The sequence below is a fragment of the Pseudoliparis swirei genome, chromosome 6 (assembly GCF_029220125.1).
Source record: "Pseudoliparis swirei isolate HS2019 ecotype Mariana Trench chromosome 6, NWPU_hadal_v1, whole genome shotgun sequence".
Lineage (NCBI taxonomy): Eukaryota > Metazoa > Chordata > Actinopteri > Perciformes > Liparidae > Pseudoliparis > Pseudoliparis swirei.
The window spans coordinates 24,337,007-24,360,197 of record NC_079393.1 but is presented as its reverse complement, the minus strand read 5'-3'; the positions used below and the strand labels follow the sequence as shown (position 1 = coordinate 24,360,197).

The window sequence follows — 23,191 nt, the reverse complement described above, 5'->3', positions numbered from 1 at the left end:
CGTTGGCAAGTTCCCGTCCCACTGTATCTCTCTCTCTCTCTCTCTCTCTCTCTCTCTCTCTCTCTCTCTCTCTCTCTCTCTCTCTCTCTCTCTCTCTCTCTCTCTCTCTCTCTCTCTCTCTCTCTCTCTCTCTCAGCGGAGCGGTCGCGTGCTCGCGCAGCTCGAGACTGAGGAGAGGATACAGGCGGCGCGGGCGGACAGGACGCTTCATGAGGAAGAGAAAAAGTATGTGCACGCACACGGACCGCGAACATGAGCGTCATGAGAGCGAGGAGCGAGGATGCGGCGCCGTCCTTTCCTACAGCCGGAGCTCGGCGCGGCGCGGCGGCGGAGTGACAGGAGGACGCGCGCGGCGGAACAGTTCGCAGCTGCGGGATATTTGCGCAACAACGGTAAGTTGGTTCACCCGAGGAAGGGGGGGGGCGGAGGTTACTGCGGGCGTCGGAGCTCCGCGGCGGCTGTCGGTAGCGTTTGTTCTGGGACGACATGCGTATGTGCCGACTCGGGACCGCGGTGGAGGCCAAGTAGGAGAACAGCTGGCCTTACCGCAAGTGTAGCAGCGCGCAGGCATGGACGTAACGCAGTGTTGTTGTTTGGGAAAGGGGCGGGGCGGGGGGGGGGGGGTAAAACTGCACAGCCAAGGATATCAGGGCATATTAACCCCTTTGTGCGCGTGCGTGCGTGTCACCATCACTTGTTCTTTGAACAATACCTGAGGGTGATGAGGATGAATAATATGAAGGTACCAGTGATGAAGTTGTGGTAATGGGAGTGATGATGGTGATGAAGATGATGACGGCAGCTGAAGTTGTTTCCCGATGGGTGTTTGTGGGGGTCTGATGATGACATCATCAGGTCTAATGCCACCTTCTGACCCTCTTAGAGAAACTAATGACACACACACACATTATGGTTTCCTGTTACGTATTGATTTGGCGTGCCATTTGTGCTGGATGGCTGTTATTTGAGATTGAGCCAAACGCAGCCCTTCAACATCGCAGATAATAAGAAATAAAGAATCCTCGTTGACCCTCTACCGGCCTCTTCGCTGGAGAGCGACCTTTTGTATCCACGGCGATCCAGTTTGTCACTGCGCTCGACTTTGAACACAAAGATGCAAAAATGTCAATCCGGGGCCGGCGCTTGAAAGGGGATGTGGCATTCGCTGACCTCGCCGAAGTCCGTTTCCCTTTGGGAGGTGTGTGGGGGGGGGGGGGGGGGCAAAACCATCAAGGCTCTCACCATGTTGTCTTTTCTTTGTCCTGCCAGGCAACTGACCGCCAGTGAAGAATTCCGCGGCCCTGAAAGAAGGAGGCCCTTCTCCTTCCACCCACTCCGACACCTTGAAACAACTCCTTTCCATCTCGCCCCTTCTCCTTTTTGTCCTTCTCTCTTGAAGCTCGTTCACTCCCCCCCCATCTTTCTTTGGGGTTTCAAACATGGACGCCTCTGGAGAGAGCACCAGCGCCCAGGACGGACACCTGGACCCCAGGAGCCTCCCCGGCCGCTCGGACCTCAGCGGGCTGTACCACCTGGGTCGGACGTTGGGCCGGGGCCACTTCGCTGTGGTCAAGCTGGCCCGTCACGTCAGCACCCGGCAGCTGGTCGCCGTCAAGATGATTGACAAGACGAAGCTCGACGTGATGGCGGCGAGCCACCTCTTACAGGAAGTGAGGTAAATGCTGCTGAGCGCCGAACGCTTGGGAAGAAAGGATTTAGGAAAAGGGTTTAAAAACACCACAAAGCTTTGTCGCTATTTTTATGTTTTAATGGGGTTTCAAACGGGCTGCAAGGTCAGCATGAGCGGTCCATCGGAGCCAAACATGGAACCACGTAGGGAAAAACAAAATTGATACGTCAGGTTCTTATTCCTTAGTTCCTAGTTCCTGGTTCCTAGTTCCTAGTTGCCACCCTGACGATCATCCTCAACTCATCCCTCCCAGGTGCATGCGGCTAGTGCAGCATCCCAACGTGGTGCGCCTCTACGAGGTCATCGACACGCCCACCACCCTCTACCTGATCATGGAGCTGGCGGAAGGGGGCGACCTCTACGACTACATCCTCCGCCACGAGGGAGGCGTGGCCGAGGGCATCGCCAAGCGCCACTTCGCCCAGATCGTGCGCGCCGTGGCGTACTGCCACCGGCTCCACGTGGTGCACCGGGACCTGAAGCCCGAGAACGTGGTGTTCTTCCCGCAGCAGGGGACGGTGAAGCTGACGGACTTTGGGTTCAGCAACCTGTTCCAACCCGGGACCATGCTGGCCACCAGCTGCGGGTCGCTGGCCTACTCCGCCCCGGAGATTCTGCTGGGAGAAGAGTACGACGCTCCGGCTGTGGGTGAGAAACTCTACGAGATTTTAAGTTCTTTTGGCACGTGGGAGTGTTGAAACTGAAATTGTAGTCTCGATCAATGGCTCCCGACCTGGGGGTCAGGGGTCAGGAGAGAAATCTGAGAGGTGGGAAGATGACAAACAGAATATATGCGTGTGCTGTGTCCAATCAGGTGAATGTTTTGGGGACTTTTGGCTTTTTTTCGTGATGGGAAAAATGTAATCACTCTTTGGCTGAGCATCGTAACCTCGCTCGCTCTCCAAAAAGAGGGAAAAGGTTCACACTGGATTCTGATATCGACCGCATTTCAAAAAAGAAAAAGAAAGTGTGAACAGTTAATTAACTAGTCCCCTTTGACCCTGGGTGTTTGCTTGTGTGTTCCTTCACTGTACACCCCTTCCATATGTGCTTAGATTTGTTTGTGCCTGACCGGGTGTACGTGCAGATCTGTGTGTGCGTGTGTGTTTGTACATATGTGTTTGTGTGTGTGTGCAATGTCCATAACGGATTAGTGTGTGTGTGTATCTGGGTCAGTCGAAGCAAGCCAGCCAGTCCTGAGCCAACGGGGCACGTTCTGCAGTGGAACCAAACACTGCAGCTCACCACCGGCCTCTCACACTGCGTAGCAAGCATTTGTGTGTGTGGGTGTGTGTGTGTTTGTGTGTGTGAGAGAGAGAGACAGAGATAGGCAGCAGAAAGAGAAAGGGCCATGCATCAACGGTTCACCCACAGCAGGCAGGCTGTGGATCTGTGTGACACAAGGAGGCCGATAGAATGCAGGATGTGACGCGATGGCGACTTCAGGGAGGTCGGTGGCCCGATCCCACTGGATCCCACTGGATCCCACTGGATCCCACTCTATCAGGGTGGGTTTTTGGCAGGATTTTGGGTTTCGGCTGTTTATTCTGGTGACCAAGGGCGCCGATGTTGTTGCAGGAGCTCCAGCGTCTGATGTGAAAGTTTCATGTTCAGAGTTTCAGAGAGCAGTCACAAGGAGACACTTTCTCACACGCAGCTCCAACTCGGATGTGATTCGTGTTGCCTTGGTTCTACTTCTTCATTTTTTTTTTTTTTTTTTTGACTTCCTGTTTCTAAAAGCGTCCACACGAAGGGGCCGTGTATATTTAAACCTCCACTCCCGAGTGCATTCTACCTACAATTCTAGCCTGCGGATGCACACGGTGACATCATCGCTTTGTTAGAAATGTACACTTCCATCATCCAAGCACACGCACACACAAACAAACGCATCAATAAATGCATGTGTAGGCCGCTGTGTGATAATCCTGTGCTCCACAGAGGAAGAGATGTCCCTTAGTGATCTCAGCTTCGGAAGGTGACTCATAAACCCATCTCTCTGTACACACACACACGTCTATTTCTCTCTCACGGCTGTTTAATTCACTGTGCTTCCTTCGCTGCTGGGAGTCTTTACTGTGTGTGTGTGCATGTCCTATGATGTGGAGGAGAGACACGAGGGTCCATCGGGCCCCTTCCCTTTTCACAAAGATAAACACTGTGTGCAGTTACATAATAGCAGCCCGTATGTGTGTTTTTGAGGCCTCACGGTTAATCTTCAGTCATGCTATCCTGTTTCTTGGCTAAATGTTTATTTTAATTGAATGAACTGAAGATTTGAATAGAACTGGGTCAGCAGGGCTTTAAAAAAAAAACAATTATAGCTTTGTACGCAGCACCTGAACACAATCTCTACATTTGTTGTTGAGTTTGCTTAGCAATAAAGTTACGGAAACAGTGACGAGATAAGAAGGGAGGGGGGCCGAAAGGAGGGGTGGACTATGTTCTGTAAGTCTTCTCTGGGCGTCAGCTACACATGTGGTTATAGTATGTATATATATATATATTTATTTATTTTTAAAATAAAATATCCGCCCTAAAGCGCATTCAAGGTACGCAGACAATGTATCGACTTCTTCCAAAAGCAATCGGTCTCATCACTTATGACCCTCCCTGGCAAACCAATCAACCGTCATCGAGCCGTGGGGGTGGGGGGGAGACAGCTCAGAATAAGTCCGACACGGTCACCGGGTCGTTCTCTGATGTGCTCGTCCGACGTCCTTTTAGAGGGCGGGACGTCTCCCAAGCGCAGCCAAGGGTCTTGTTTACAGAGTAGTGCGTCCTCTGGTACACGTACACAACTCATTCCTCTGTCCCCCTCTAAACATGGATAAACAGGATAACCGGAGGGGTTGAAACCTCATTGTCAGTGTTTTCATATCAACCTCAAGGCCGCTGGACTGTTTATATCAACACAGACTTTTCCAAAGCTTGCAAAGCCCAGAACCCCCCCCCCCCCACACACACACACACACACATGCACACACACAACGAAATCCCCAACTGCAAAATAAAGTCTGTCCCCTTCAGCCTGTGAAACCAAAACGGTCACGCAAAAATGTCTCCTGTGGCTCTTTCTGAAGTTTGAGAGAAAATAGTCCCATCGTTGCATGATGGGAATTTTAGGGTCCAGTCTTTTGGCGCTAAACCCTGGATGCAAACATTAAACGCACGATACACAGTCTGGGGAGCAGGATAGATGTACAGCACATGTCCATACAACCCTTTGTGGCTCCTTGCCTGCCAACGCTTCATGAACGCTGGATGATGTCACAACGCGGCGCGAGTGAAGACCCTAACCCTAACCGGCGCTCGGCCATTGCGGCTCAAATGTCCGTCGTGCTCACGTCTAACCTCAAAGCAAGCGCTGCGACACAAACCCTTGACACCAAAATTTTTTTACCGCCAGCAAAATACCATCAAATCCACGCTCTGGGCTGCACGGTGGTGTAGTGGCTCGCACTGTCGCCTCACAGCAAGAGGGCCGTGGGTTCGATTCCCGGTCGGGGCGGTCCTTCTGTGTGGAGTTTGCATGTTCTCCCCGTGGCAGCGTGGGTTCCCTCCGGGTTCTCCGGCTTCCTCCCACAGTCCAAAGACATGCAGCTCAGGTTAATTGATGTCTAAATTGCCCGTAGGTGTGAATGGTTGTATGTCTCTATGTGTGCCCTGAGATGGACTGGCGGCCTGTCCAGGTGACCCTGCCTTCACCCTATTTCAGCTGGGATCGGCTCCAGCGCCGCCGCGACCCTAATGAGGATGAAGCGGTATTGATAATGGATGGATGGATGGAAATCACCTTCGCCAACGCCGTTCCTGAGTAACCACGACCTCTAATCGGTGTTGTCAGGGCGGGACTTCACCATCAAGAGGCCCTGAGCCAACAGGTTAACATCGGCTACGACGCTACAACAACGCACCGTATCGGAATCGCTATATTCTGTGTGTATTCTGAAGTAAAAGTACTCGGCCTCCGTTACATATTTCAGAGTATTTTCTTTGGGGGGGGCGGGCGAGGGACGAGGTACCAGAGTATCTGAACTACATATTTTTCACATGTAAACATCGTGATGAATCCACAGTGGTTTGGAGCTTTCTGTGTCTGTGTGTGTGTCTGTCATAGTCGAGTGTAAGTGAATTTCTTTTTGTTTGTGTGAAAGCTGCAAGCAGCAGCGACGGAGGCCGGGCATGCGTCAGCCATGTTCTCCAGCGTTGCCGCACTAGTGGTGGGAGCGTGTGATATTCCCCAGCCAGCGGAGAAGAGAACACTCCCAGCACTTAGTGGCTTCGCCCTCCTCGGTTGCATAACACTACTCTGGACGTGGAGTGTGTACATTGTACAGCGCGGACTGAGGGCCGTTGTTTGGACCATCGTGCGTGAGATGCGGGACAATGGCTGGATGCTTATCCCACATGGGGAGTGGTACGTGTGAGAATCTACGAATCTGCCTCTGCTTTGGAGCTCACTTACACAAGCAGGTGTTTGGACGTCATCTGGCCTTTTTTAATTCAACGTTTTTTGCTCGTTAATCTCACTGTGAAGTTTCATGAAGCTGCAGACGATCTGCATCTTTCTGTCTGCGTGCGCACATCGCACCCCTACGCGTTATGTTCAGCAGCGCTGCCGCATTCTCATCTTATCTGATGCCGTGTGTGTGTGTGTGTGTGGCTTCTCAGAAAAAAGATGTGATCGTCAACTTTTTCTTTTTAAATTTTTTTTTTGTGCCACAAATGGCAAGATTTGCATATTTGTCCACCGAGATAAAACATTTAAAGAATGATATGAGCTGTACACACACTCTTTTAAGACTTTACTGAGGCCCGGTAAAGTTTCTAGGTATTGAAAAAAGGGCTCACCCTCTGGACATCAGGAATGCTGTCGATCCAACAGAGTTCTACGTGTGTGCTGTTCATTATGGTTAGATAAAAAACGTCATATAGAAAATACGGGCGTGCAGATGCAAAACGCTGTGGAGAAAATGCAAAAGAACCTCTCCTGTATTGAAAGATATCTTCTTTCTTCTTCTGATCTGACCCGAGTTCAGCAGCCAGCAGAGAGACAAACAATATGTGAGAGGAAAGAAATCTACAAATGTTCAAACTGACGGTCCAAAAGCGCAAATATAGGAATCGGCCACCATCTTTTTACGATTTAATGTGCTACTTTCTCCACTTCCCGTGTGTGGTAGGCAGTGGTCCCGGTGAAACTCTCCGGGGACGATAACACGGATAGCAAAAACTCCGGGGGGGGTAAAAAAAATTTAAAAGACCTCGCTCGACAATAACTGGAACTGACCTTTAAGTGACCCGAGTAAACAAATGTGATATTTGCCGAGATGGGCATTTTATTTAGCCAGCGGGCTCTATTTACGAGTGTTGCATCAGGGCGCACGCACAACGTGAACAGAGTGGTCACTGTTCCTGCGCCCAGTGTTCGGGAGAGACGAAGGAGAGACAGAACAAAGGAGAAGAAAGAAAAGTGGGAAAGCAAGATCATTCTCAGAATAGCACAACGCCACAATATATGTGTGTGTGTGTGTGTGTGTGTGTGTGTGTGTGTGTGTGTGTGTGTGTGTGTGTGTGTGTGTGTGTGTGTGTGTGTGTGTGTGTGTGTGTGTGTGTGTGTGTGTGTGTGTGTGTGTGTGTGTGTGTGTGTGTGTGTGTGTGTGTGTGTGTGTGTGTGTGCGCCTCCACCTCCTTGAGCAAGGGAGGGAGAGAGAGAGGGAGAGAGGAAGGAAGGAAGGAAAGGGAGGAGATGGGAAAAGAACACATTGTCAGCACTGTCGGTCAGCACCAGGATGAGTGTGTGAGTCCGGGCCAAGCCATCTCCAGCTTAGGCCTCATGCCTCATGGAACCGGTCATGCAGCCCTCACACACACGCTCCGCTCCGTTGAGGAATAACCTAATTAGACGTTACGTCCCGCTCTGTTGGTCAGCCCGACCTCTGACCTCTATGTGGAGGAAAGAGATGAGATAAACAATGCGATTATGTTTTATGCATATTTTGTTGGGCAGAATCTGATTGTTCATCTCATATCCATATGACTCCAGGGGTGTTTTTTTCTGTTTCTCTTTTTCGAGTCGAACCCCAAAAACAGGCATTTAGTTAGAATTCTAAAATAGAGGGATTGTGGGCTTTTAAAAAAAAAATGTTTAATGCCTGACATGATTTAATATTAAAGCATAATTATTGTTCTTCTCTCTCCTGTGTGTGTGTGTGTGTGTGTGTGTGTTCCAGATATCTGGTCCCTCGGGGTGATCCTGTACATGTTGGTGTGTGGGGCCCCCCCCTTCCAGGAAACCAACGACAGCGAGACTCTGGTCATGATCCTGGACTGCCGCTACCGCGTCCCCGAACACGTCTCCGCCGGCTGCAGAGAGTGGGTACCGGCGAGTCGCACTCGGCCAATCAGATCACGGCTTTACCTCGCTGAACGCAGAAAGTTTAAAAATGTGTTAAAAGTTTCACAGAAGAAAAAATATAGATATATTTATATCTATATTTTAAATTGATTAATTCCTCGGCTCACTCGGCCTCGGGACATGCGCTGTGTGTTAAGGAGCTGCTGACCGTGAAATCATGTCATTACTGTGCGTTTCACTGGATAATCATGATGCCCTAGTTATCCCAGAAGCTCCTCCCCCCTGCTGCAAATGCACTTCCTGCTGAAACATTTATTTGTTAATCTTTCTTGGCCAAAAACAATAACAAGCGTTATCTATCTAGCTGTATATCTCTTTTTTTCTATTCTTTATGACAAAACATCTAACTGTGATTTAACCTCACCTGAGGCCCACAGACTCTCTCTCTCTCTCTCTCTCTCTTCACTTTCACTCCTTACGACACACACACACACACACACACTGCGCCGAGTTTCAAAGCACTACATCACATAAAAGTCCAGCTTCATCAAGATGAAATTCAGATTTGCATTCAGAAGGCACTCGCCCCTTTTCTCCTTTACTTTCTTTTTTACATTTTGTAATTAAAAACTAAATCTTGAGAAATCTTCAAAAGTCATTTACAAACGTCGTCAATATCCTTTTCATTGTAGTGTGTTTGTTATTGTTTGGAGGCGTTTCAGTCGACGCCCCTCAGACCTAAAGCGCTCACAATGAATTAATCATTTGAAATCGGCTAATCCCTCCGCCTGAGTTCTGCTCCTGTGTTAATCTAATTAATTAATATTTTTGACATATCTTCTCTGCTGGATTTTCTACATTCTGGACGGATGAAATCACTAATAAGCTTCTTCAAAATAATCTCACACTAATCAAATGACAAGAAGATCAAAAGCAGCAATGGCCCGAATGATGTTTAGTCAAATCAACAGTTTTAATGAGCCTTTAAATATGTATCTAAATGATGTATTTGTGAGTCATTTTTAATAAATGGGCTCAGAACCAGAGGACCAGAGACGGGGAAGCAAAGTGAGAAAGTCTTGTTCCGAACCACGCCAACCTCGTCCCATTTAAAAACTGAGCAGATATGAACTCAGACGGAGGGAATCTGCACTTTAAAAATACAGAAACACGTCAGAGTGTTTCACAGAATGCAAAGCATGAAATCAACAAACGTCTTCATACGCCGAGTATCTCTCGTCATGAGGTTGGCTGCAGGTCACATGACGGTCAGACGCTTCTCCGATAAGGAGCCGACGAGAACAGAACAACCGCGCGGACGTTATGAAGTCATTCAGGTTGAAAGCGATGACCTTTCCCAGGTATTAACCGGGTCATGACCTCTGCGATCCGTTCTTCTGTTCTCTTCACACAACATGACAACCAGAATAAGCCTGTCTGTGGTTTCCCCGTCAGTCTGATCTCCAGGATGCTCCAGAAGGACCCGTCCCAGCGCGCCTCGCTCCAGCAGATCGAGGCTCACGACTGGCTGCAGGGGCTCGACGACGCCTTGCTCAGCCCCGAGGCCCCGCCCCACTGGCTCTCGGGGGCCCTCTCTCCCAGCTCGCCCCGCTGCGGAGCGCCGGAGTGCGGCGACCTGATGGCGGCGCGGCCCCCGCCTCAGCAGGCTTTCCCCGGGCCCTGGCAGCCCAGCATCAGCTTCGCCCTCCGTCCGCCGCCGGCCGAGGAGCCTCCGATCGCCAAGAACCTCCCCGCACTGCAGCAGATCTGCGAGGAGGAGGAGGAAGAAGAGGAAGAAGAGGAAGAAGAGGTGGACTGTGTTTTGGTCAAGGAGGGTGAGCCGGAAAGAAAAGCTGAGGAGATGTCTGACGGCGCAGACGACCGAAAAGAAGAATTGGGAGGCTTAGTGGAGATTGTGGAGGAAGAGGAAGAGAGAGAGGGAGAGAGAGAGCAGGAAGAATTGGAGAAGGAAGGCGCTGGGTGTGTGATCTCAGACCAGCCGGTGAGTCACGGGGACGAGCCGGCCGCTCAGACGCCCGACGTCCCCCCGTCGTCTCCGCCCGCTCTGGGGGTGCCGTGCTGCCGGGGGCCGCCGGACGCCACGGGCCCCGCCCAGGAGACGGAACCCAACAACAACAACAACACAGGCGACAAACCTCCCCCTCTCCTCCCGGAGTCGTGCCCCGCCGGACTGGCGGCGAACGAGGAGGAGCGAGGTGAGAAGAAGAGGAAGACGGCGGAGGAGGAGGAGGAGGAAAAAGGAGAAGAGGAGGAGGAGGAGGGGGGCGAGAGGGAGGACCCCCCGGCGGCGGAGCGGCCGCGGCCCCACGGCGCGTCGGGCAAGCGGCACAGCATCAAGCTGCGCGAGAGACTCTTCCAGTTCCCGCTGTGCGAGAAGGCGCTGGCCTTCAACATGCCCGCGCACAACAAGCCCAAGATCCTGCCGCTGGCGCAGTACAACTGCTGCCACGTGCTGTGAGTGGAGGAAACCCCCAACCGCCCCCCCGCCGGCACGTGGGGCGTGTACAGCTCTACGTACCCACAAACGCCTCCACGGACGCCGCGTTAAGCTCGCGGCGGCGTACAGAGACGAGGCGTGACCGATGTGATCGAATAAGCTAGAGTCTGTTTTTGTGTTTTGTTTAAACCGGTGCCGATACACAACGACGGAAATGGGTTTCACACTGGACGGGCACGGCCTCGGCGTCATTGTGGTTTCTGACTGTAAACATTTTTTTTTTAAAGTCCGAATGGTTCCAGGCGAACCAGAACGTCGTGCGGACCCGCTTTAGTTTTCCCCGCCCCCTTTTGCACAGCCGGCTGCTCATTGGTTCAAAGAAAAGCTCTCGCTATCAGATCCATTGAGAGGCTGACTGAGACTGCTATGATGTTTGATACCGTGTGATATACGCCCCAAGACCGAGCTGATGACTCTCTGTACTCTGTGATCCTCAAAGTCTACCTGATGGGAGGGGCGTGGCCTAACGTGTGAAGCCCACGGGTCGGATCACCAGTCGGGATGCAGGTCTTCCATCGTACCCGGACTTGTTTCTTTTTTTATTCACGACGTCATCGGATTCGATCAGGACAGATTTATTTTGGATATTTTATTCTTTTCTTCTGTTTTTAAATGACTGTCAAAAGATTTTCTCTGCAGAGACGCGTGACTGAGCATGTTATTACTTGTTATTTATCACAATATACCTCCACGTGTCTTGGATCTGACGGGTCATAGTTCCCGTACCTCGAGGTAATCCACTGAATGATGAATTGCACACAGCTTTATGCAAAGCTTTGCCCTGATGGATTAGACGTGTTGGCCATTTAGACCAAATACCTTATTATGTAGCCCCTCTTTGGTATTATTATACCTTACAATGCCTCTGTGTGGTTTTCCATTTTATCATACTGTATATTTATTTTCCCTCTTTTTTTTTTTATATGCTGAGACCAGAAGTGAAAAGTGCTTGTCAGGTTAAAGAAAGCCAAAGCTGTACAATAAGATGACTCCTCCTCCTCCTCAGTCGGTCTGCAGCCTCACGGGTACAACTAGTTGGATTTGTCTTCTCTTTTTTTTTTTTTGTGTGTGCCAACTGGCTTTGTCGCTCATATTTCATCAGCCGCATAATTATTATATATATTTTTAAATCCCATTATTTGTTCCTGCCTGACTGCAGCCTGTCTGCCCTCAGTGTGGTCGCGTCTACTGACTCTAACGAGGACCGTGCTTTCAAGTTATTTTTCTGTATTTATTTATTAAAATTGATTAAATCAACTGTGTGTGTGCGCGCGCGCATTGGGCTGATTTGAGAGAGAACGTGGGAAGTGGTGGTGTTGTTTCCCCACACACAAACCCTTCTGGAAACAGATTACATCATCTCAGAAGAACTTCATTCAGACCAACAGATCTTCTCAGAGGTAAGATATTGTATTCATACCTGCTGTCTAATATTGTTGAATATTGAGAGTACATAAAACATATTCTTATTTTCAGTGGCATCTTTAACTTCTATCTGAACTTCTTGAAAAACTCACACAATTATAATAAATATGTATATTATAGTTTTCTATGATAAACATTGACATCAAGACATTATTCGATGTGATTTACACAACCAGAGATGGATCATTGGACCTCATGCAAGATCATTTTCATATTCATATATTAACTTTCTCTTATTTTATCTTTCTGTTGGGGGGTGTATGCCACGTCTGATTTAGCAAATGCTACGAACTTGGGTTAACCGCGTTACCTAGTTATGGTGACTGCGACCAATGGCGTCGCAGTTTTGGAAATTGCTGGTCCTCATTACATTGTGAGGACATCATCAGGTCATCAGCGTATACAAGTACCAACATAACAGTTTGTTTACAACGAAGAGCCAGGGTCGTCATTTAGACATGTTTTTGTAAATGTTGGGGAAAAAAGACTGGAGGAGACTAGAATGCTAAATAAGTATCATTAAAAGTCATTAAAAAAACAATAGTATTAAGAATGTCATGCGCTAACAGTGCTGAAGAAGTCAACAGTGTTCTCCAGAGGGTGGGCGCTACGCTATGTGCTAACAGGCACTAAAAATGCAAGCAAGGAGAAGCTCGGATTACAGTCTAAATGAAGTATGTCCTGAAAGAATGAAAGAGTACACTAAGTAGAGCATGTCAAAAAAAAGTCGAGTATATGTCGAAAAATGTTGTATAAGTCATAAAAAGCCATGCATAGTACATTATTGAACAAATACCTTAGTATTATATTGTTGTAGCATGACAATAGGTTTGTGTTGATGGACTAAATGATGAATCCACTCCTCATTTAGTCAAATGAATGAATCCACTCAAAGAGTGAGACACGCAGTTTCATTCTGTGAGTTTATTGAAAGGGCAAAACATTAAACCTCCGTTTTCTGACCTGAAACCAGATTATCTAAAAGTTTTAACCTTCACTATCTCTTCAGAAACCCTTCAAAAAAGAGCACACACACACACACACAGGCGTATAATTAATGTCAGGAGTGCACATTTACTACCGCATGAGGAAGCATCACCTCACTTCTGCATCTTCACTGAGGCCACCAGGGCATCTACTGTGAAAAGCTGCACGTGGAATGACATGGAAAGCTTACAGTGCCTCCTGGTGGCTGGAAAGAATAATAATAACTCTTAAAGTCAATAACTTAATAAGGAAAAAGCAATATGCCACCGACAGGCAAGTGTGGAAGAAATGGTGGACTTCCCCGGAGGATTCATCAAATGTATATCAAATATAGAATAACAGCAGAATTGGTTGTCGCAGCACAGCAGGCGTTCTTAGAGGCACAGAACAGGTAGAAGACGGAAACCCACACACATTTAAGAAATATTTACATTTCTAATATAATAAAAGCACACAGCGGCTCTTTGGTAGCTCTCCGTCACTTTCGAAGCCAATCAAATGTCGGTTCATCATTTGCTGTGTTCATGGCGCGTCACAGATGTGCCACGGTCCAATATTCCCTCTCCTGTTGGTGTTTGGTATCCACCTGCTCCTCAGCCTCGATCTTAGTGGTTCTTACTTTTTGGAAAACAACTCAATTCAGTGCGAGTCGATCGAAACGGCAACGATAAAAACCAAAAGATGAGCTCAGAGATGCAGTGATGCTCCGTCGACCACAGGCGGGTGATAATTCTCTGTGGTTTCATTATTATAAGGTTTTATAGTTAAAGCTGTCCAAAAGTGAAGATGCAGAGCTCATCTATTGCCTCTCGATATGCTGGCAGCTCGCATCTAAGAGGTGCTTCACAGCACTAACAGTGCTGAAGAAGTTAACAGTGATAACCAGCGGGGTGAGCGCTACGCTACGTGCTAACAGGCACGACTGTGTAACAAAGCGAGGAGAAGCTCGGATTACAGCACGCAGAGGGAGTCATTACTCCACTATCAAAAAGCTATTTGGTGGTATATTAATGCTCTGCATGTTGACGAGGGAACCGTTAGAGCAGCTTGAAGGAGATAGATACGTTTCTTGTTGTCTTAAAGACTTGCTTTGTTTGGTATTTTCTACTGCAACTGGTACGCAGCGATAAATACTCTCCTCTTATTATGACACTAACTATGGCTCATCACTATAGGTGATGTGAGCAAAAACACTACTCCAGACAAAGAAACCCAAAACATATTCTATTGTTTCTGCCTCGGACTCTGATGGTAACATCGAATACTTCCGACTGTAACTACTGACTGTACGTACTGTAGCAAAAGGGATTCAACATCCCCATTAAATCTAGACCAACCCTGTGAAAACCTCCGTTAGCATGCCAAATACTTTTTTTAGCGGGCGTCTGCACACATAATCCATACATTCCATTTGCAGTCTTAATATTTAAAATGAAACACTCTTTGGCTGCTGTTTCAGTGGCACTTACAGTGTGCGTGTAATATGAGTGTGCATCTTAAAAACAGTGCATTAATGCGAGCAGCAGAACCACTAACGGGTACAGGGGGCAGTGTTTGGGAGCCCGCTGAAGGTCTGAGGCTCTTCTCCGACGCGGGTCCACACAACGCTGAGGCCGGTACCGTCTTCTCGTGGAAGCGGCGCCAACACAAGCAACGGCTCGCCGCTTCGGTGGGCGCGATCGAGACCCCCCCTCTCAGCGCAGCTTCTGGAACACAAGAACGGGGGGAGTCACGCCGATGAAGCGAAACATCCAACACAAAAGAAAAGTGAAGCGTAAATGGCGGAAGGAGGGGTTAACCTGCTCTCTCAGGGCCTGCATGGATGTGAACTCAATATGCTCCCTCTTCTTTCGGACCCAGGCCGGTTCATCGGGTATCAGCACCGCCATCAACAACTTCACCAAGATCAGCAGGTGCTGCAAACCAAAAATAAAAAATAAGGCGACGAAAACAAAAAATTATAGTAATTTCATATTTTTCTATTCTAACACAGAAAGGTGAAACCAACCATTTGGCATTCTGTGATTTTTTTTCTTTTCACTATTATAACGTGTTTCTTACCTCCACCAGAACAGCCAATAGCAGGAGGTTGGTGCCACTCAACCCGCCCTCCTGGCACACCTTCTGCAACCACGGCGACAGGAACAGCAGCCAGCAGTTGGACACCACAGAGACGAAACTCAGGATCTCAAAGGCGACCTGAAACGCAGGACAGTGACGCCATGACTCGAGGTGTGACGCATCGGCCGCCGCGTCCCACCCCCGTTCACGTCGCGGTTAGTTGTGTTGTGTTGTTGTTGTTTTTGCCGCCGACCTGCCACACGCGCATGCTGGCCGCGGGCGGAGAGAAGGGCTTCCGGAAGAGTTTGCAGATCTTGTAGGCGTCCGTTCGGATCTCCGTCAGGTTGTTGAGGAGCAGCAGCACGGCCGTCAGGGGAAACACGCAGGAGAAGAGGCTCAGATACCCAAACTGCACCAGGAGCTCGATGTACTCCGCAAACAAGCCCTGTGGCGGGAAGAAAAAACAAGAAGCCGCGTCAGAACGCTGCCAGAGTGGCTTTTCAGGTCTTTACGTGTACATTTTAATTAATTTTGTTAATCTGCATGCTGTACACTCACGGGGAAAACAGGCAGAGTGCTTTGGTTCCTAAATTGGTCCTCCTGCGGGTCGTCTTCGCTCTCTGTCCTGTGGGGGGCGCTGATGAACCGGTCCACCAGAAAGGGTATGACCACCTCTGTCACCTGGTTCAACAGCTGGGTCACTATCAGCAGAGACGCCAGGCGCTTCAGACAAAGAGAATGTTATTGTATTTCATTCACTGAAAACACAGAGGAGAACCCCCCCCCCCCCAGCTTCAACATGGCAAACAGGTTTTCTCAGCCTGTGTTGAGAAACTACATTTTAACAGAACGTCTTACAAGCAAGGTAGGTGAAGTTCAAAAGACAGGTACAGGGAGGGCCTAATGAGACACACTATCAAGTTGCATTATGGGAATTGTGGGATCCAGCTTTTTTGGGGGGGCTATTGACTCACATTAGCCACAAGGGACCTTATTCTTGGAGCATCCTAGATCAAAGTGCGAAACTCTTAACACAATTCTTCGAAATGATAATGTGTTTAAGAATTTTACTCCTGACAGTTACGTAAAGTTCCCGGTAAAGATCAAAGGCATCTTATCCTTTGAAGAGAGCTCCTTTGGAGCAGGCGCTGAGGACTTTTAAGAAGCTTCAGAGTCTCGGTGGCAAGTCGATCGGGGGTACGAGAACATTCTCCGAACGCAGAGCGACGTTGGCCAAGTTTAGGGAATTGCGTTGCTCAACCACTGGGGGTCCCTGCTCGGAGACACAACACTCAACTGAGACCGGGGGACGGTTTGTTGCTATTACCTTACGAAGCAAAGGCACGTCCTGCTTGAAGAAGGCAATGTGGAAGAGCACTGCAAAGCAGTTGAAGAAGGTGAACTGGAGGGAGAGAGAGAGAGAGAGACAAGAGCCGGGTGAAAGCGTCTCCTGGGTTAAAAGGAGGTATGGAGCTATGACGGCCGGATAGGAGAACCAGTGCGAGGAGAAACTCACCACCAAGACTTTGGCCGTCAGATGGTTCTCGTAGGCGGACTCCTCCCTATGGTTCTCTAAAGGGACACACAAGGGGGAGTTATTGGCCGATCACAAACATCATGAACTATTGGTACGCTCGCACGACCCGATCGGCCGAATGACTCCCGTCGAGTCCCCCGTCTCCCCCTCCCATCTCCCTTCTACCTCAGCCTCAACATCGGTTTCCAACGCAAACCATCACCAATACGAGACCAGCGTCTCCTCCCTCCGTCTCTCTCACCGTATTCAGTCAGGGATCGGGCCACCGTCCAGTAAACGGTGCCCAGTGCATTTGCGTAGGCGATGTGAAGCACCGAGGGCGCGTAGAGCAGCGCCTGAGACAGCAGGGAGTCCCAGTCACTGTGGAGCTGTTGCACCTGGGCCTCCCCCCAGTAGAAGCACATCATCCCCAGGACCACCAACCCTGCAGAGGGCGGGACGCACAAGGCTGAGGAAGAGCTGAGAGGAGCCGAGAGGTTTGCCCTCTTCAAACAGCAAGGTCACAGTTTCAGGTATACGTGTAGTTTAGAGTTCCAGTCGTACCTAGAAAGAGCCCCACCACCGGGACCGACACCAGCGCCATCCGCAAGTCCCGCTGCCATTCGGAAAAGAGCGGCTCCACGCGACGCGTCACAGGGTTGACCCCGAGGTCGCCGTGGAAGCCGGGCCGGGGCTCGGCGAAGCGCTCGGCGAGGTGCATGGTCCCCCAGCGGTAGGACAGGGAGGAGCTCCGGCGCTTCCACAGCTCCATGACCACCGTGGACCAGAGCATGCTGAAGACCGCCTGGACCATGTGACCGCTGACGGCCAGCCCCGAGTCCTCGTCACTTGTGTCCGGCGAGTCCGAGACGGACTCGTTCATCTCCTTCTGGGCCTCCCCTGTGACGGGCGGGGAGAACTCGGTGTTCAACTGGCAGGTTGATTTACTTATTGATATATTGTTCCTGTCCAGTAAGCTCCTGTGCCCTTATCCTACCAATAAACAGCTGAACCCCCCCCCCCTCCCCCCCTCCGCCTGGTCTCTCAGCATTTTGGTCCTATTCCTCCAATAACAAATATGTATGCCAGCATGATTGAACATGCTCACATACCGAGCAGTCTTTACTCTACCACCCTCAGGCAAAACCTTTCACTGTTAGAGGTAACCTAAAAACAGTCATTTTCCCAGGAGCAGTGAAGGATGAGAGCCAAGAACAGCCGGGGAAATGTTAAACATTTTCTCAAGATCATAAGTTAATTACCTTATTATCTCATGAGAACAGAGTTTTTCAAGTTTTTCTGACGATCTTAAAAAACAAACAAAAAGATAAGATAATTAGCTCGTGATCTAATTTGTTTAAATAACGAGATTAAATAAAAATTCTCGCATAAACCGTTCGAGGCTTCTCAGACCTGTGTTATTGTTTCCTTTCTTGTCCCTTTGTTATCATTCGGTGTTAGATGTAGCACCCTGAAATGTAATTTCATATATCTTACTGATGTAATTCAATGGTGTCCATTTCTTATAATTTGCGTTAAAGGTAATTCATGTGTTGTGCACATACTATCTGTGAAGGGAAGAAAGTACTCGTTGTCCCTTTGGAAGAGAGCGCTGTCTCTTTAAGAGAGGGATGCTGTCTCTTTAAGAGAGGGACGCTGTCTCTTTAAGAGAGGGCCGTGTGAAGGGCAGGTGTGATAAGCCGGCTGAAGAAAACACATTGTATACTTGCTTTAACCAGGGAATTTGTATAATAGATGTTGCTAAACAGAAGAACGAAGTGTTATTGAAGAGTTAAAGTTAAGGGTGCAACATAAGCATCACATGGAGACCAGAGTCACTTCACCTTGTAACATGTGCTGAAACCAAGCGGCCTTGTAAGACACCTTTCAAGGTGTGAACAGGTTTTTGCTTCAGGTACTATAAGTAGCTTGCAAAATAAATGCACATGTCTCCATTATAATGGGAACACTTGACTGTGTGTGTACATTCACAAAAAATAAAGGAAACCCGCACACCTACATGAGAAGTATGTGATGGTCAGGCCCAGTACGGCCAGCGGGAGCAGAGACCAGGTGTAGAAGTCCAGGAAGCTGAAGTAGAAAGCCACGGAGCTTCCAAAATACTTGTTGACTGAATCTGGACAGAGCAGCAGACGGGTTGTCGGGTGTCAGTGGACGCCTGGTTGCATCAATTCAAGAGGCAGCCATTGCAAATTCTGATATATTTGAATATTGTGTGTGCCAAATCACATCTGCATACATGTGTGTGTGTGTGTGTGTGTGTGTGTGTGCAGTCATGTGTTTGTGTGTGTGCTGTATTTACCCAGAGGCTGAGCCAGCTGATTCCCAGAATACCAGGCCTCACTGAGATCCTTCAGTTGTTCCGGGTTGTGGAGGGGAAGTGTGTCCACGATGACACCCGCTGACTCGAGCTTCCGCCCTGCAACAACATTCCATGTTATACCCACGACGAAAGAGCACACACACACACACACACACAGTACCTCAGAGTGGCCTCGAGAGGGGTCAGACGCGATGACTAATCCACACCGTACACGGTAATAAAACACACTCGCTCAGTGCGTCACACACACTCCGGGGGCCAATGCTGACCGAAGCAATTTCTTGATCCAATGCAAAGGAGAGAGCAGAACTGCTGAGGTCAGCGGAACATCGATGCAGATTCTGCATGTGGACACTAGCTGAATGTGGAGTTTCTACAACATTGCTGTCAATGTGTCATAAAAACAAGTTGTTGATGAGATTGCTCAAGACATAGTCTATGAACTGGAGGAGAGTCTGTGCAATGTGAAGAGAAGTGCAACAAGTGAGTTTCCATCCTTGTCAAATTAAGCCACTAATTGAAAAACAGAACTCCTCCCAGTAAAAAAAAATGTTTTCCTCCCACTTGATGGAGACTTCCACACCGGCATGGGAGAGCACTCACAGACGTTGTCGCGGTATTGCAGCGTGTAGTTGTCGGCCAGGCCGGGTACCCTCAGGTCCCTCTGCGCCCGCAGACCGTCCAGCTCGTACTTCACGATGTACTGCCGCTCCGCCAGGGTCAGGAACACCTCCATGTTGTCTGTCACACACGAGAAGGGAGACGGGTATGAAAACAAACGCACACGAGAACCTGCTCATTGGCATGGTGGACGCTTTAAGTCTGTGGTTCTGGACCCGGGGTTCGGGGAACCCCAAAAGGAGATGCTTTCAGGGGGTTGCCAGGAAAAGTGTGTGGAAAAGTAAAATAACATATTTTAGACCGGGGATTGTTTTTTCACTTCATGTTCCACTGACATAATTGGCGAATATATTTTAACAAGTATTTCTGGGAGTCAAAGTTTCTGACGTGGGATTACAGGGAGAATAAAAAGTCCCAGAATGCACCAAACATCCACAGTGCCTGGAGCCCAATGGACAACGTCTAAGTGCTGTTAAAAAACATCTGGGGGTGGGGGGGGGGGGTGGGTGGAGTTGAGAACCACTGCTTTAAGCTAAACGCTAACATCTGCATGCTGACATGCTCACAATAATAATAATACTTCAAATTTATCTAGAGGTGCTTTGCAATGCTACCATGCTAATTTAGTAATGCTACATGTGACTCTGTATTTTAATATATATAAATCTGAGCAACTGGTAAAGGAAGCATGGAGGCAGTAACACTTGCCATACCATTTTAAATGCTTTTTTTTGTTTTGTCATGATGATTCATGTAATGTGCCTTCAGGGCCAGTACCTGCATTCTTAAAGTTGTCTCTGTCGTTGTAGGAGAAGGCTTCCAATTCCTCGGTGTGGTACATTTTACATAGACCCAACTCTTCCGTGGCTTTAAGTAACGTGCAGCGCGGGGCGGAGAGCACGATGATGTCACCACTGGCGTCCTCACCCGGGTGGGCCAGCAATGCAGCGCCTGGGGGGGGGGGACAGTGATAATATATTTGATATACTATTAAAAAAAACTGAGAAGTTAAAGAGTTCTGTCTTAGTTAGTTTGAGCTTTATGTTTATGAAGCGACATTTAACTGGACAACATGAGGATGTAACGAATACGGTAGTTTGAATATTAAAATGTACATTAACGTATTCATGTAACTATATTGATATTGCAAATGGGTTACTGCTAGATGCTTTAAATGCTCGACAGCCTCCAGGCCACGACCACATTCAATAGACTTCCGGTACGATGCAGACGGACCAGTGAGCTCTGCAGGACTCCTCAGCTCATCAGCGTTATCCGAGCCCTCACCTCCATCTTTCTGAGGCGTTCCGATCACTCGGATGAGCCACCTCTTCGTCTCCGGGCGAACCTTCTCTCCGAGCTTCACCAGGACCAACGGCTCGACCCGCTCCGAGACGCAGCAGGGGCAACTGACTTTGGTCCAGTCCGATCCGACGGTGGCAGCACCCAGTTTGCTCGCTGGAGTCTTGGCCTCCGGCCGCTCGGCTGATTCACTGTCGCCGCCGTCTTCATCACCGTCTGCCCTCTTCATGCTGGGACTGTGAAGAAATGTGAACATGACACATGACCGCCCGCCGTTACGCTGACTGTTTTCCATCCTAAAAGCGGAGCTAGGGGGGTGATCACCTTCAAAGAACCGTTGGGTTGGTGAACCTCTAAAAATAATTGCATTACACATGGTCCCCAGAGGATGTCACATTCATTGAATGTATTTAAACTCTAAATCTGTCCTTCTGTACACATTACATCTATTGCACCTGTCCATCCTGGAGAGGGATCCTCCTCTGTTGCTCTCCTGAAGGTTTCTTCCTTTTTTTTCCCCCCTGAAGGGTTATTTGGGAGTTTTTCCTGATCCGATGTGAGGTTTTGGGGCAGGGATGTCTATGTGTACAGATTGTAAAGCACTCCGAGACAAATTTGTAATTTGTGAAATTGGGCTATACAAATAAACTGAATTGAATTGAATTGAATTGAATTGATTTGAATAAATCCCTCTGGCGCTGGCGGACCTGGACTTTGTCTATCGTGCCACCGGTGAGTTCAATTCAATTCAATTCAGTTTATTTGTATAGCCCAATTTCACAACAGAGGAGGATCCCTCTCCAGGATGGACAGATGCAATAGATGTAATGTGTACAGAAGGACAGATTGTGTACAGAGTTGACATTATTGTCTTCCAGTGAAATACCTCATGCATAGATTGCTATTACATTTGGCACAAATGTTTTCGGGAGACGTCTCCTCATCTTACTGGATGGACTTTAACGTCCTTTGGTTCAGACATGAAACTTCTGAGCTTATCGTCAGTTCTAATTGCCAACGGTTTGTGACCAAACACCTGCGAGACTAATGGCGGGCCAAAGTACAATTCAGCTGAAACTTGTGTGAATAAACAGAGGAAGTCCACGGTAAACATTAAACCCTCCTAACATCAGCATGAGCTCCACTGTCATTGCTTTATTTATTCATCATTTTATGAGCCCAGTCACGAGGCAATAAAGAGTCTATGCCTCCCATTCTCCCAGTTTAAGGACTCGGTTAGTGTGCCAAGCTTTCTAACCTCCTTTCTGAGATGACTCTTTTCATTTTAATGACCCCCTCATTTACATATTTGATCATATCTTGACCGTTATGACTTTCATTTCTGCATTTGCATCAGCAGCTATTACATTAAAACCGCATCAGGCTGGTTGTGTGAGACAGCCGCAGTCTTCCAGGAGTCTGCATACTGTACACGGAGCTCTAGTTTCAGTCCCCTGTTCCGCCTCTCAGGAAGTAATTGTGGTAATTTCTGTCTCTCCTATAGTGACAGTTATGCTGAAAGCGCCGATGACATCGAGAGAGAGGCATGTACAGGAAATACAGCACCTGGTGGGGAGCGGTGATGATGAGGTTCTCTGGTCTCTGGTCCTACAGCAGGCCCACAACCCCTCCTCCCAACTCCTCCTGTTCCAACACACACAAATGAACACAAAGACAACAACTCTTCAGTTGTTTTGAATAGAAACCACCCACAACACACTCTCACTCTCTGCACACACTTACCCAGCCTCAGTGTCTGGGTCCTCCCAGCTTTCTGTGCGAGTATATATATATATATCTGTGTGTGTGTGTGTGCGATTATGGAAGGAATGCGGAGGAACGTCCAGAGACTGCAGGGTGTGGAGGGTTGTTTGGTTGTCGTCAGACTCCTCCCTCCAGCCAGCGCTCTGCTTTACTGCTGCCACTGGGTCCTACTGCTCCAACTGGCTCGGCTATAGTCGGTGTCAGCTGTGTGAGAAAACACACACACACACCCCTAAAGATGCTCCGGGGCAACGGCACTGTGGTTTGAGGCTTTATGAAAAACATGTGGGGTCAAACCAGAGTGGAGCCCTGCTGACCGTTACTGTATCCAAACAAAACGAGTCTGACACACATAAAAACCGTACCGCAGTGGTTCTCAGACCGAGGGTTGAAGCACTAAAAGGGGCCGTGAGAGGAATGTGAAAGGTTGCAATGTGATTATCATAGCGGGGGAGAGGGAGGGTAGGGGCATAGAGCATTATGTTTTCTAATCTTTTATTGTTGCATTATGTTTTCTAATCTCTTATTGTTACCTTCGCATTAAAAATGTGGAAGGTTATGTTTTGATCGCCGTGTATTTAGTTATTTATTTATTTATTTAT

At 48.6% G+C, this 23,191-nt stretch overlaps 2 protein-coding genes across 3 annotated transcripts; one reads left to right on the top strand and one right to left on the bottom strand.

The window, feature by feature from the left end:
- The first annotated feature begins 151 nt into the window (after nt 1-151).
- On the top strand, nt 152-11,826 carry snrkb (SNF related kinase b). Its single transcript, XM_056416092.1, has 5 exons — nt 152-392; nt 1,270-1,675; nt 1,944-2,338; nt 7,927-8,068; nt 9,507-11,826. The coding sequence occupies exons 2-5, from the start codon at nt 1,440-1,442 to the stop codon at nt 10,528-10,530; spliced, it is 1,797 nt and encodes a 598-aa protein (XP_056272067.1). The 5' UTR covers nt 152-392; nt 1,270-1,439; the 3' UTR covers nt 10,531-11,826.
- A 1,072-nt stretch (nt 11,827-12,898) lies between these two features.
- ano10b (anoctamin 10b) lies at nt 12,899-22,697 on the bottom strand. 2 transcript variants are annotated; one of them, XM_056416091.1, is made up of 16 exons: nt 22,569-22,697; nt 22,392-22,469; nt 20,811-21,061; nt 20,301-20,474; nt 19,506-19,643; nt 18,882-18,998; nt 18,579-18,695; nt 17,123-17,458; nt 16,821-17,003; nt 16,559-16,614; nt 16,370-16,444; nt 15,601-15,765; nt 15,296-15,487; nt 15,043-15,180; nt 14,781-14,897; nt 12,899-14,687 (listed from the first exon to the last, which is right to left on the bottom strand). In XM_056416091.1, the coding sequence occupies exons 3-16, from the start codon at nt 21,052-21,054 to the stop codon at nt 14,676-14,678; spliced, it is 2,064 nt and encodes a 687-aa protein (XP_056272066.1). In that variant the 5' UTR covers nt 21,055-21,061; nt 22,392-22,469; nt 22,569-22,697; the 3' UTR covers nt 12,899-14,675. The 2 variants fall into 2 exon arrangements, with proteins under 2 accessions (XP_056272066.1, XP_056272065.1); XM_056416090.1 differs by lacking the exons at nt 22,392-22,469; nt 22,569-22,697 and having other exon boundaries at nt 20,811-22,383.
- Between the last annotated feature and the right edge of the window lie 494 nt (nt 22,698-23,191).

Coding starts and splice junctions, on each gene's coding strand:
- snrkb (XM_056416092.1), top strand. CDS start 1,440: ATGGACGCCTCTGGAGAGAGCACCAGCGCCCAGGACGGACACCTGGAC. Junction 1,676..1,943: donor CACCTCTTACAGGAAGTGAG/GTAAATGCTGCT, acceptor CATCCCTCCCAG/GTGCATGCGGCTAGTGCAGC. Junction 2,339..7,926: donor GTACGACGCTCCGGCTGTGG/GTGAGAAACTCT, acceptor TGTGTGTTCCAG/ATATCTGGTCCCTCGGGGTG.
- ano10b (XM_056416090.1), bottom strand. CDS start 21,201: ATGTGTAATGCAATTATTTTTAGAGGTTCACCAACCCAACGGTTCTTT. Junction 20,475..20,810: donor AACGCCTCAGAAAGATGGAG/GTGAGGGCTCGG, acceptor CCCCCCCCCCAG/GCGCTGCATTGCTGGCCCAC. Junction 19,644..20,300: donor AGACAACTTTAAGAATGCAG/GTACTGGCCCTG, acceptor CGTGTGTGACAG/ACAACATGGAGGTGTTCCTG.